At 54.1% G+C, this 12,557-nt stretch overlaps 1 protein-coding gene across 1 annotated transcript; it reads right to left on the bottom strand.

Annotated features, from left to right (window-relative positions):
* Window positions 1–1,460: 1,460 nt before the first annotated feature.
* GFI1 (growth factor independent 1 transcriptional repressor) lies at window positions 1,461–12,321 on the bottom strand. Its single transcript, XM_026497614.4, has 7 exons — window positions 12,279–12,321; window positions 9,709–9,915; window positions 9,207–9,389; window positions 6,939–7,426; window positions 6,697–6,834; window positions 5,497–5,662; window positions 1,461–2,783 (listed from the first exon to the last, which is right to left on the bottom strand). Exons 2-7 carry the CDS (start codon window positions 9,821–9,823, stop codon window positions 2,605–2,607), a joined length of 1,269 nt encoding a protein of 422 aa, XP_026353399.1. The 5' UTR covers window positions 9,824–9,915; window positions 12,279–12,321; the 3' UTR covers window positions 1,461–2,604.
* Window positions 12,322–12,557: the final 236 nt, after the last annotated feature.

The raw sequence follows: 12,557 nt of genomic DNA, 5'->3' as shown, positions 1-12,557 counted from the left end.
TACCTCTCGATGCAACTTCTTTACTTTTCAAACCAGGTTGGAAATAATCAACCAGTGTGCACAGCGAATTCTGTGGGAAGGATGTTTTGTGATCTTTACTCTTGGGAATTGTTTCCCAGGACACTAGGAAGAGGTTCCTGTTCACCCATCAGTTCTGGAAAATTACCTTAAACTGCATTATAAACAAATTTAGATTCTGAATGACAGTAAACTGACATGGAAAGACATGGTGTTGAAAACCAGGTGAGCACAGCCAAGGACTGAGATTTGGAGAGACTGGAGAAAAGCCGTGTCAAAGCCCCCTTACCCACCAACTCGAGAGAGTCCTGTGTTCAATCGGTTTCCTAAAGTCTCAAGTAATTTCTCTTCCCATTGTGCTCTAAAAAGCAGAGCCAGCCAGGATAAAGCTGGATTTTACTTTCTTTGCTTATTTACCTATGACCTCAGCAAATACCTATGGATATACTATTGTGTGCCAGGCACTGTTCTGGGAGCTGAGGATTCAGCAGTGACCCACAGGACACTGTGCTCACTGCTGTATCCCCACCACCTAGAACAGTGCCAGGCACATACTAGGTACTCAATCAATATGTGTGAAATTGATGAAAATTGAAATGGACAATCTACTGGTGGTCACCATGGGCCATGCATACCTTGGCTGGGACACGTTAGAATGAGCACAGGTAGTCGGGATCTAGGTCAGGACCTTATTCCCTTATTCTGGTTGCATTCTCGTAAAGGACTGATTCATGCAAGAAACTCCCACAGGTGGGATAGAGTCAGAAATAACCCAAATTCCAATTTTACTGCCTCGAATGCATCTTTAGATTGAGACTTTCCCTAGGTGAGGCAACTAACCCATACCATAGACTTTCTCTCCCTTCCAGTCTCCGCAGAATCAAATAGCCAAGGTTGGACTGGGATGACAGAACCATATCCACATTTTATGGTCAAGGAAATTGGAATCAGGGAGGCCAAGGGAGTTGCCTAAGTCACACAGCATATTGGTGACAGAGCTGTGACTAACACTTAATTTCTGGACCTAATACCTGTGATTTCTTCATTCATCTGGGAGCCTTCTGGCCTATAAAAGAAACCAAAAATCCACCCACCAGCAAAAACAACCCTAAAGTCTTCAGAAGTACGTATGTACATATGGAACCACTGGGACTTTATAAAGTAGGAGCTTAGTTTTGTATACCTAGTTTTTCTGTTAAGAAAGAACGATCTCTGAGGTGTAGAAGGAAAAAGCAAATGAAAATCCGAGCAATTGGGTTGTACTCTCTTCTGGATATTGGCTTGTCTGCTTTACTTTTAATAGCCCACTGTAGTTTCTTTCAGTGCCAGCTCCTGCTATCCACTAAAACAAAGGTCGTCCCCAAATTCCCTGCCGAAATGAAAAGCAAGAGGTCAGAGTCTTAATACTTTATTAACTTAAAACATCATTCTAATAAATATGTATTAACATAATGCACTCCAGAAGATCTAAAAACATTTACAAACCTCATCAAAGTAAAAATACCACTTTTTTCTTTATAACACACATGGAGGGTCACTCCACATGCCTGCTAGCTTAGACATCTTAAAAATATCAGCTTAACAATAAAAAACTGAATATACACACAGATCTTGGAAGTATCTGTTCAGCTATTTTTCTGTTTATGCTTGATAAAATCCAAACGTGTCAGAAAAGAAGGGTCAAGATTTTGTTTTGTCTTCTCTGAATTCCTTAGGAGGGAAAAAAACAGATCCTGCCACTTGGAAGTGCAACTGTTAGCTTTTGAAGGGCAGGGGCACGGGCTGTAACTTTACTCTCTGGCTCCGCAGTACCTAGCACAGGCCCGGGACCTGGTGGTCAATAAATGTCTGCTGAGTGAGGGGAGGGTGTGTTGTCCAGAGGTGCTGCTCTGTGCTTTCCCTCCTCTGACGGAGGCTTCACAAGCCTCCTGCAGGGAGGACTCTCCTCTCCTCTCACCACCAAGTCCACGTTTCTTCCGCTCCTGCTTGGAGCAGGCTGGACAGCATATTTTGTAATTTCAAAAGTATGAAACTCTTTCCCCAAATCAGTTTCTGAACCAGTCTTCGAGTGGGAGAATTGATTCCTCCAAGATTTATAGGCAGCACCCAATAGAAAGGGGTTGACAGACTCCCCAGAAAGAAAGATAATAAGTAACACTCATTTTTCATTCTAGATAATGAAATGTAAATGGTGGCCCCCTCCTCTCCCACCCCAGTATCTGGGGTGGGGCAAGAGGAGGGGAAAAACCTGAAGGACCTTCCTGTCTGTGGAGCCGGGCTGGGAATGGGAAGAACTGCAGGGCCTGAGATTTTAGCGGGTCCCCTCTTGACCTCCAGTCTTCAGGTGTCGAGGAGACTATTCGGCATGTCCAAAGCCCAGTGAGTCGTTTGGTTCCCATCTGGGCTGAACTCTGAAAAGGTAACTTATCCCTTCTTGCCATTCCAGGAAGTAAGGTGAAGGAGCTCACCCTGCTGGGAGCTTCGGACTGGCCTGGAGGGCCTGAGAAGTCTGACATGGATGGTGGCAAACGGGGAGGCTGCCCTCCCTAGTGTTGTGTAACTGCTGCTTGCAGCCATCCAGGGCTCTCATTTGAGCCCATGCTGGGTCTCCCGGTGCCGCCTGAGGTCCACCTTCCTCTGGAAGCCCTTCCCACACAGGTCGCAGCCAAAGGGTTTGAAGCCCGTGTGCTTGCGGCTGTGGGTGATGAGGTTGGAGCTCTGGCTGAATGCCTTCCCACACACCTGGCACTTGTGGGGCTTCTCACCTGCGAGGATGGAGGAGGGGAGGGGAGGAAGTATGAGTTTACAATAAAGCTAGAGGGGACTCGCTGTGACCCACATGCTCTTGGCAGCAGCCGGCTGCACCACAGTCTAAGGTCTTCAAGCGACTTGGAGGGTGACGTGTTGCCACGCAACTCCTGGGAAGTCATGGGTGCACCAGGTGAAAGGGAGACTTTCTGAGTGGGGGTTCCCAGCAAAGGGCCTCAAACCGTTTCCTGCTAAACGGAAACAGCAAAGGCCACGTGCCCAGACTCACAGCTGAATCCACCCTGGCAAGACACCCCTGACTTTAGAAGCAGAGCACTCCCACGGCAGATGTTCAATGTGGGGGTGGGGGCCATGTGACTGTGCTCTAATTCAGAGGAAGTTTTCAAATCTGAGTTTCCAAGTGGGTGTTGGTTTGTATGGACCAGTGAGCCTGCTTTCTTTCTTGCTCTTGAAGGACAATAGAATGTGTCTGAGGCATAGACATGGCTCAAAGTCTTATTTTTAAAAATCCACATTTGGGTCGCAAAGTATTTCTTAAATAGCGGATCCTTTTCCATCTTGATTTTACTTTCTTTTTATAAGGATTCTTTATATCCTAGCAAGTCTTTACCATAAATTAATAAATAACAAAGAAAAAAGTTTTGGGGGAGCCTGGATGGCTCAGTTGGTTGAGTGTGCAGCTCTTGGTTTCAACTCAGATCATAATCTCAGGGTTGTGAGATCGAGTCCTCTGTCAGGCTCTGCCCTCAGCACAGAGTCTGCTTGCGATTCTTTCCCTCTTCGTGTCCCTCCCCACACACTTTCTCTCCCCCCCAAATAAATAAATAAATATCTTTAAAAAAAAAAAAAGAAAGAAAAGCAGTTTTGTCTTTGCCCCCAATTCATGTGCTGTTTAATATTTGGGTAAATAGCATGAATTTCCAAAGAGCCTCCACATGGCATTATTGTCAGGGCTTGGTCTTGGAAAAGTGCACGAAAGAGATAAGGTTTGTTTTTGAGGAAACTTCTGTCCCTCTTGCTCCACCCATTTCTGTCTTCATGCTTCAGATTTCTTTGATAAGGAACCACCCATCAAACTTAGCCTATCCCTTTAAAGTCAAACAAATCTGAGAAACAAATTCTAGCTATGATGTGAATGTTTGATAAAGACTTAATGTTTCTTCAGTCAAGATCCTAGTTGCATTTTGGGAAGGGTCTTGAATACCTTTACTCAAAAGAAGTGATTTACACAGAAATTTCAGATAAGGGGTCATGATTAAAGTAGGTTATTTTTCTAGGTTTTCTGAAGGGGAATCTACACTGCCAAAACATAATTTATAAGCATCAAAGGTAGGTGTTGTGAACACACTGAAATTTGTTTTAAATCAGCATTCATATTCTGGAATAAAATAGTCAGAATTCTGAGTCTCTTGTACATGTCTTATTTACTATTAAAGAAACAGCTCCTGGCATTAAAACTGCCACCTATATACAATCAAAATGTTAGGGAAAGAGCCCAGGATTGCAATCCAGAGCATTCCATGGCCCCAAGATTTACTCTGTCTGATCTTTGGTAAATCATTTCATCACCCTGAGTTTCATCACCCTAAGGCTACTTACGGCGGTGGCAGTAAGGATCGAAAGAAGGGATAGCGGTACGTGGGTGGTTCAGTCAGTTAAGTGTCTGACTCAGGTCATGATCTCAGGGTCCTGGGATCAAGCCCCATGTTCGGCTCAGCAGGGAGTTTTCTTGTCCCTCTCCCTCTGACCCCCCACTCATGCCCTCTTTGTCTCTCACTCAAATAAATAATCTTTTAAAAAGGGGGGGGTAGGTTTTTTTTTTAAAAGAAGGAATAGGTTTGAAAGCAGTTTGTAAATTATAAAGTATTATAATAGGTAAAGAATTACCATTATTATGGCATGAATTTGCTAATATTTTGAAAAGAGCAGCAAGTGACTAGAAGCTTTCTACATCTACCAAGGCTCATGACTCCGAAAATAGAATACAGTAAACAGTGGTCAATATAATAGACATTTGAGGCCAGGAAGACCTGAATTTAAGTCCTGGCCCTACCACTTGCTATCAGAGCCCTGGACAGGTTACCTAACCCTTTTGTGCCTCACTTTTCTCTTCTCTAGAATGGAGATAAGGAATAGTCTCTACCTCCCGGAGTTCTTGTAAGCATAAAATGAGATAATGCATTTGAAAAGTGCTTAGCAGACAGCTTAGTACTATTTACCGTGTCTTTTCCTCCTTAATCAGAGAAAGCTCTTCGACTGCAAGAAATGCAGTGGAGGGACCACACATAAGGCCTCCTGCCTCCCTAAAAGGCTGGGTGGCAGCCCTAGAGAAGTCATCAATCTCTGCAGCTTCATATTTGACTCAGAGCAGGCAGCAGTTGGAGCAGCAGCTAAACTAGAGGAAAACAGTCTTTGCAAAGATAGAGAACCTGAGGTTGACCAGCTGAGTGGTTCTTCAAGTGCAGCCCCACACCAAGGCCCCTCTGGGGAGAACCTCGTATGTAAATGAATCTAAGAGAATCTGCCTCCCTGTGTTCTTGAACACACTGCAGTGATTAACTCCATCTGGAAGGCCTCATCTACCACTCACTCTGTAGCCAGAATACCACAGCAAAGGTGAATTATATTGACCTCAGCGGGGAAGAACAATGCTCCTCCATGAGAGCCTTCACCAGGTGTTTTCAGACAAGCCAAGGGCCTTCAGCTTACCAGTGTGGATGAAGGTGTGTTTCTTCATGTCTGACTTCTGGTGGAACCTCTTGCCACAGTACTGACAAGGGTAGGGCCGGGTGTCTGAGTGGATGAGCAAGTGTGTGGACAGAGTAGATGACCTCTTGAAGCTCTTGCCACAGATCTTACAGTCAAAGCTTCGTTCCTGTGGGTAGAAAGATGCGGCATTCCTATTGTAGTCATCTAGGCTGTCATCCTCCTCACCACTAACCTGACCATAAAATCCCCCAAACCAGGGCTCTCCCTTCCTTCAGGCTCCCCTTCCACTTAGCCTGCCCCATCATCCCTCTCCCCAGATTTATTTCCAATCTCCACCCTCCCCACCCCAGCCTCTTCCCCTTTAACACTTTTTCTACCCACTTTTCACCCACAACCCTCTACACCCCATGGCAAAAACATATCCCCACCCTGCTTCTTTGACACCCATTTACAAACACTTCTCCACCCTCCTCACCAGGAGGCTTAGACCTCAGTCTCTTGAGACCAACCAGCCCCTCCAGCCCATGTTGAGAGAGATGGGAGAACAGTACTGTCTTTGGTAGATAAGTCTCTGTAAGTAAGCCTTTGCTTGTCATAGTTACTTGTGTACCCAATTGCTTATGTACTCTCCGACACTCAGCTAAACTGAAAAATTCTGTGTGGGCCTCCTGTCAGGGACCGGGTGTGTTATAGGATTCTCAAGAGCCTAGCACCTGGAAGTTGGACAACAATTATTAATAAAGAATGCATGAAATAACCGCAGGGCAAATATGCTACTGGATACGCGGAATGAGCTGACATCCCTTCCTTTCAGTTGGGAGGGGTCAATACAGATTAAGTGACAGCCATTTGGTGAAAAGAAGCGAGGCAAAAACCCCAGAGCTTATAAATCTGATATATCAGCAGCAAGGGCACATACAAACCCTCCTCAAATTCAAGGTAATGATCTGGTCTCCCTCTGGAGGCTTACAATGATGTGACACCAAACTCCAGGGCTGCCTCGAAGCCTGAGCCGGCCACCCTTCCCTACACACCTACATCTGGGCAAAGGGACGTGGTGGAGGAGACTGGGGGCAGTCCGGGGAAGCCCAGGGGAAAAGCTGCCAGGCGGAGAGGGGCCGGTGCTGCACCGACAGGCAGAACGTCCCCGAATGCGAAAACCTGAACTGGGCCGCGTGCGGCCATGCGCCCCGCGCTTACCTGCGAGTGCACGGCTTTATGCTGCTCCAGGCTCACCGCGTGCCCGAAGGTCTTGCCGCACATCTCGCACGCAAAGGGTCTCGTGCCGCTGTGGGACCTGCGCACGTGCACCTCGAGCCCGTGCGGCGTGGAGAACACCTGAGGCGGGTGGGGCCGGGGAGAAGGCCGCTGAGAGGGGCCGAGGGGCGAGGGCGGGGGGCGCGGGCGCGGGGCCGGCAAAGCCAGGCGCGCGGGAGCCTCACCTTGCTGCACTTGATGCACTTGTAGGAGCCGCCGCCCAGCAGCAGGCGGGTGCACAGCAGCTCCGACTCCACCTTGACGCCAGCGCCTTTGTCCGCGTGCAGCCCATGGCCGCGCTCCGAGTACAGCCCTCCCGCCGCCGCCGTCTGCCGCTCGTACAACCCTGCCGCCGCGGGCCCGAAATCGCCGTAGAGCCCTAGGCCCGCGCCGCCGGCAGCGCCACCTCCTGCGCTGCCTCCCCCGGGCGCCCCGGCCCCCGCGCCGCCCGCAGCCCGCTCGGGGCCGTAGAGCGCCGCGGGGTGGCCTGGCTCCGGGGCGCGCTCGCAGAAGAGGCCCAGGCCGGAGCCGCGTTCCAGGGCCGCGCACGGCCGGTAGCTGTGCACCAAGTGCCGCAGGTCAGACCCCGCCAGGCCGCTCCAAGAGTACGGCTTGAAGGGCAGGGGGAAGGGCTGGGCTTCGTCCAGCGACGGACACGCCGACTTCTCCGAGGCTGTGGAGGCACAAGGAGGCGTCGGGTTAGGCTTCAGACGGCGGGGCGGAGGCCGCCCCGCGGCGTCTGCCAGTCGCCCGGCACTGGTGGAGTACTCCGTGCGCCAGGCGCCGCGCTAGGTGTCACGACGCCCCCAGGATAAAACGCGGACCGGGTCTCTGGGGCCTCGAGGATCACTGGAGGCGGCAGGGCGGCAAACGGATAATTAAAATGACATCGGTCGGGGAGATGGGTAAATTTGGCGCCAGGGCAGCGGAAACGAAGTTAAGAGGGTCTTTTCTGGCGGGACCCGAGCACCTCGCGGTCCCGCAGAGAAAAGCGCGCCCAGCTGTTTGTGTTGGAGAAATGTTCTGAGCTGAGCTAAGCGGGAGAAGGCGGCCACCGTTAGAGTCTGGACAGCGCTCCTGCGCAGAGGGCCCAGCGCTCAGTGGCAGCGCTCTCCCGGCCCCTACAGCTTCCCACTCCGTCCTTTTTCTTTCCGGCATAGATAAGGAGGGAGGGAGAGGACCAATAAAATGAGGCCTGGACTACCGAAGACATCTGCTTGAAAAAAAACGGGAAGGTGTTAACATTCCTAACAGTTATTAAATAGCCACTGCAGATAGCAAAGGGGCAGCGGGAAGAGGGTTTGGAGCTTGAACAGGCAGCTCAGAATAGATACTCCTATTCTCATTCCTGTCATAGTTTTATTGGGGGGGGGGATCCAAATTTCTCGGAGAATAATTTACAATTAAGGTTTAGCCACCACGTGCCAGGGACATAGCTTTACCACGTTCGCGGCCTTCTGCACCGCGGCCCAACGTGAATTTTGCTAAAACCAAATATCCAACGTATCCTTTCTCCATTTGCATACAGATTTACAAATCTGTTCCCACCGCACACTCCAGACTAGCCGTTTCAGTGACAGGCTGCACCCCTAGTTTCCATCGGAGAAATTCCGGCGGCACCCAGTCTTGCAGGGCCGTGTCCTACACAGCCAAGAAGAATCCTCCAGCGCAGACTCCCAGACACACTCGCTGGATTTACGGCTTTAGCAAACTCAACGCACTGAGTGTGGGATGGGGTTGGGGCTATCTTTTAAAACTAGTAAATGCGGTCTGGAAACATTTGGCAGAATCCGGCTGGTTTGCGTTCTCCTTCCCTGGCCAGAACCCAAGACTTGCTCCCACCCAATGTTTGCGCAAACCTCAATTGCTGTCTGGAAATTAAGCCAACGGACTGGTCCCCAAGGCTAGGCCAACCCGGCAGAACGAAAACTGAAACAGGCCCCCGATCCGCGCCTAAGAAGACTCAGAGGAGGGCAGAGATTTTCGTCCCGACACGCGTCCCTCCGGCTTGGCGCCCAGCTCTGCCAGGCCCGATGCTGCGGGAGCCAGAGGAAGTTTTAAAGACTGCCCAAGTCTCCGTTTGTTTGAGACTCGGGGGTCTGGATTTTGGGATCCCAGCTCTTTCTAAACAGTCAGCCGATGAGAAAACGAAATGTCGAGGTTGCTGTCGGTCCAGACGACTCATTTATTTTCTCTCCCCCACCATCTCCGCCAAACGAATGTTAGGAATGAACAACCCGAGTCCAGCCGCGTCGGATCTAAGCAGCAGACCCCGCGAACAGGCTAACTCAGTCCCAGAGAAGTCAGACGCCTCCCCCATGGGTCCCTTACCCCATGAACAAGCGCTCTCCTCTCGGAAAGACTCTCCGCCATCCATTCAGCATTTCTCCACCCAAAGCAGCCTCTGTCTATTCCCTGCCACCCCGGCCCCAGAGCTCCCAACGGATTCCTACCTGGAGACACAGAGGGCGACGGAGGCCTCCAGAAGTCCTCAAACTCTGAGCTCCGGTCGCAGACGCTGCCCTCACAGCTGCCCGGGGATGCGGAGGATCTCTCGGGGGCCTCGGTCAACTGTGACTCGGGGGACAGACGACCCCGGAGCTCCGTCTTAGCCCCGCCTGCGCTCGAGGTGCTGTCTACGGAGTGATGGCAGGATAGGAACTCAGGCTGGGCCTTATTGGGCCCAGTGGTTCGGAAGTAGCGCCCCCCAGACCGTGGCACCCTGGCGTCCTCCTCTTTCCCCAGACCTGGCTGGGAACCCTTCCGGATCCGAGGGCGGGAGCAAAGAGACCGTGGCACCTAGGCGACAAGCCCGGAAGGGACCCGGACGGTAGGAAACAGAAAAGGCAGCAAGGGGGGCGTCAGTGTCTCCCTGCCGGGTTCCTGGGGGATGGTGTGGCGGGGCTCATAATCTACATCTCTGGGAGCCCCGCCCGGCCCGCGCGCACCCCATACCTGCTCCGCCTGGCGCCAGGACATTCTCCAGGCGGAGGGAATAGTCGGGCCCCGGGGAGCGCGGCTGGTGGTAACTGTGAGCCTTCTTGCTCTTGACAAGGAACGAACGCGGCATGGTGGTCTGGCGCGCTCCCCACTCCGCTCCCCGGAGCTGCAGTCGGCCCGCTGTCACCCCGAGTGCTTGCTCAGCCCCAGCCAGGCGGAGACCTGCGAGAGAAGAACCGGGTGGAAACGCGGGTCAGCACGCTCCGGGGCCCGGGACTGGGCAGCCGGGTGGAGAGAGAGCTCCGGCCCGGAGGAGGGAGGAAGGCCCGCAGGAGGAGGGGCTTGGCCCCGCTGAGCCTCGCTCACCAGGTGGCACTCGGACAGGTGGCGCGAGCCCGCCGCCGCCGCCACAGCTGAGCGGTAAAACCCGTCCCGGGGCCCAGGCTCAGGCCTCTTCCTTCTGCCCTGCCCACACCCCTTGGCCCCTCCCCTTCCCTCGCAAAACTCGCTCTGGCAATCAAACTCTCCGGAGAGCTGAGATCCCCAACTGGCCAGTTACCCCAACTCGCTGCCTGCCTGGCCCTGTTTTCGGCGTGGGGAGGAGGGCAGGGATGCGCTGATCAATTTAGGGCCGAGGGATGTGTTCGTGGTCGAGGATCGGGAAGGGGCTAGGAGCCAAGCCCTCCCAGAGCCCGCTAGAAACTGGAGGGGGTGGGTGGGGAGGGGCGCACTAGGCAGGCTGAGGAGCAGGGTCGGGTGACAGCAGCAGAGGGGCTGAGGGCAGCAGAGGCTGGAGCTGGAGAGAAGAGGAACAGGAAGGTGGTGGGAGGGGGTATGACAGAGGACCGACCCCGGCCCCTGGTGGAACTCGCATCCCGGTGATCTCCCTCGCCCCTCACTCGTGCCTCACGCTAGGAAAAAGTGGGTCTGGAAACTCAAGCGCGGCAGAGACAGGCAAAGTCTATGGCAAGACACCCCAGACCATGGAGACCTAACCTCGGAAACCAAGTCCTGGGAAAAAGCACTTTTCGTTCTGCTCACCAAAACCTTGTTTAGGGGAAGTCGAGCCCGATTCGCGCGCGCTGGCTGTGAACTGCGCGATGTCTGGAGTCCGCGGGGAACCAACAGTTTAGCAGACGCGGAGAGCGCAGGGTGTTCTGCCGCGGCCAGGGCGCGGGGGTCCAGGCGCGGGCCTGGGAGGGAGCTAGCTGCCCGCGGCGCCGCTCTCATTAACCCCCAATCAGTTCACCTAATCCCGGGGTCGAAACCTGAGCCCGGCCGTGAGGCGGGGCAGCGCCTCCAGCTCAGCGCGGGGCTGCTCGGGGGCGGAACCAGACAGGCTACTAGGTCTGGGGAAAACGAATTTGCCTTCCTCTCGATGGAGGCCGGGTTCACATGGGAGCTGCAGGCTCTTCGGGCACAGCAGCTCTCCATGGTCTTGTCTAGTTCAGAAACAAGGGTGCTGGGGGACCACGGGCCGGAGCAAGACCCGCTCGTCCTTGGCCTTCCCGAGGCTTAGGCTGCCAGATTCGGAGCTGCGCGGCTCTTAGGGCAGGATGCAGGACACTGACTGCCCGTTGGTGCTCCGAGCTCAAAACGAGTTCTCAGGAACTCTTTCCCTAGAGGGCATTCCACGTCCCACTGTGTCCCCCTCCCTGGGGGTGGAGCGGCGACAGGCTCGGGAGAAAAGACGGCCAGGACATGCATCGAGCGGAATCCCAAAAGACCTTTCCGGAGTCTTAAAAGCCAGAAGGCCTCTAAGAGTGAGGGTGGCACCTGCCCGGTCTGAGTCCGCCCCTACGGTCGGAGGCTTGGAGGTGCCGGGGCTGCCCCAGGACTCAGTTCTGCCACTACAGTTTTCCCTGGGCCTCTGCGTGAGCCGCCACTTCGGCCGTATAATTAGACACCACAAACGCAAAAACGAATTCCTTAGACAGCCATGAAACTCAGAGGTAAAAGAAAACGGGGTGAAGCGGTCTCGAGGGCCCTGCTGAGGCTTGGGTCTGCGTCGGCGCGAAGTCGGGCGGAGGTGGGGACAGAGGGGGAACTGTCCGCGCGTCCGCTGAGCTTGTGCTGGCTGGGACGGCGCGGGATCAGGCGGGCACCGAGGCGTCCTCTCCACCCAGGCCAAGCCCCGCACGTCTCTCTCCTGCTGGCTGGCCCGGCCCGATCCTGGGAGAGCGGACTGGGTTGGGGGGTGGTAGGGACTAGGGCTGAGCGCGTGGGAAGGCTACCTCGCGCAGCAGCTGGCGGCGGGAGGGCGGGGCGGCCCCCGAGCGCACGCGGGCCGGGGCCTCTCTTCACCGTCTGGGCCCGGGAAGGCGGGAGTGGAGGCGCCGAGGGGCAGCCTCCTGAGCCCAGCTGCCACCGCCTCCCCACCAGATGTTTCCTTCCCGGATGAATCCTGCTCCCCTGAGCCAAAATCCCTTGCGGATAGGGTTCTCGGGGCTCCCGCACAGTGGCCAGCAGCGGGAGGGGGGAACCCGGCAGCGCCCTCTGGTCGCCCCCGCAGTGACGGTGCCCCGTTAGTCCCCGCGGCCGCCCCCACCAGGGGGGCAGGCGCAGAACAGGCGCAGCGGACCTACCTGCGGGGTCAGGGCGCGGGCACTGCGCTCCGACAGTTTTCAAACTGAGTTGCTTTCGGGAGAAACTGCGCTGTCTCTCTTTTTTTTTTTTTAATCTCCTTCCGAGCTCAGCCCCCAAAACCACAAGCTTCACTTCCTGAGCGTTAAGGAGTAGCTGTCTTAGCCCTCTCAGACCTGCCCCCCAACCCCCAGTCTGGGCGCGCTCCTTTGCGCAAGGGGCTAGGAGGAGGACAGGGGGCCCGGCCTCTCCAGCCTCGTTCCCGGGAGGTCCTCCGCGTT

This window comes from Ursus arctos, unplaced genomic scaffold (assembly GCF_023065955.2).
Source record: "Ursus arctos isolate Adak ecotype North America unplaced genomic scaffold, UrsArc2.0 scaffold_12, whole genome shotgun sequence".
NCBI lineage: Eukaryota > Metazoa > Chordata > Mammalia > Carnivora > Ursidae > Ursus > Ursus arctos.
The sequence above is the reverse complement of the archived record's forward strand: the minus strand, read 5'-3'. Positions and strand labels throughout refer to the sequence as shown.

Coding starts and splice junctions, on each gene's coding strand:
- GFI1 (XM_026497614.4), bottom strand. CDS start 9,823: ATGCCGCGTTCGTTCCTTGTCAAGAGCAAGAAGGCTCACAGTTACCAC. Junction 9,390..9,708: donor CCTGGCGCCAGGCGGAGCAG/GTATGGGGTGCG, acceptor ATCACTCCGTAG/ACAGCACCTCGAGCGCAGGC. Junction 5,663..6,696: donor ATAAAGCCGTGCACTCGCAG/GTAAGCGCGGGG, acceptor TTCTACCCACAG/GAACGAAGCTTTGACTGTAA.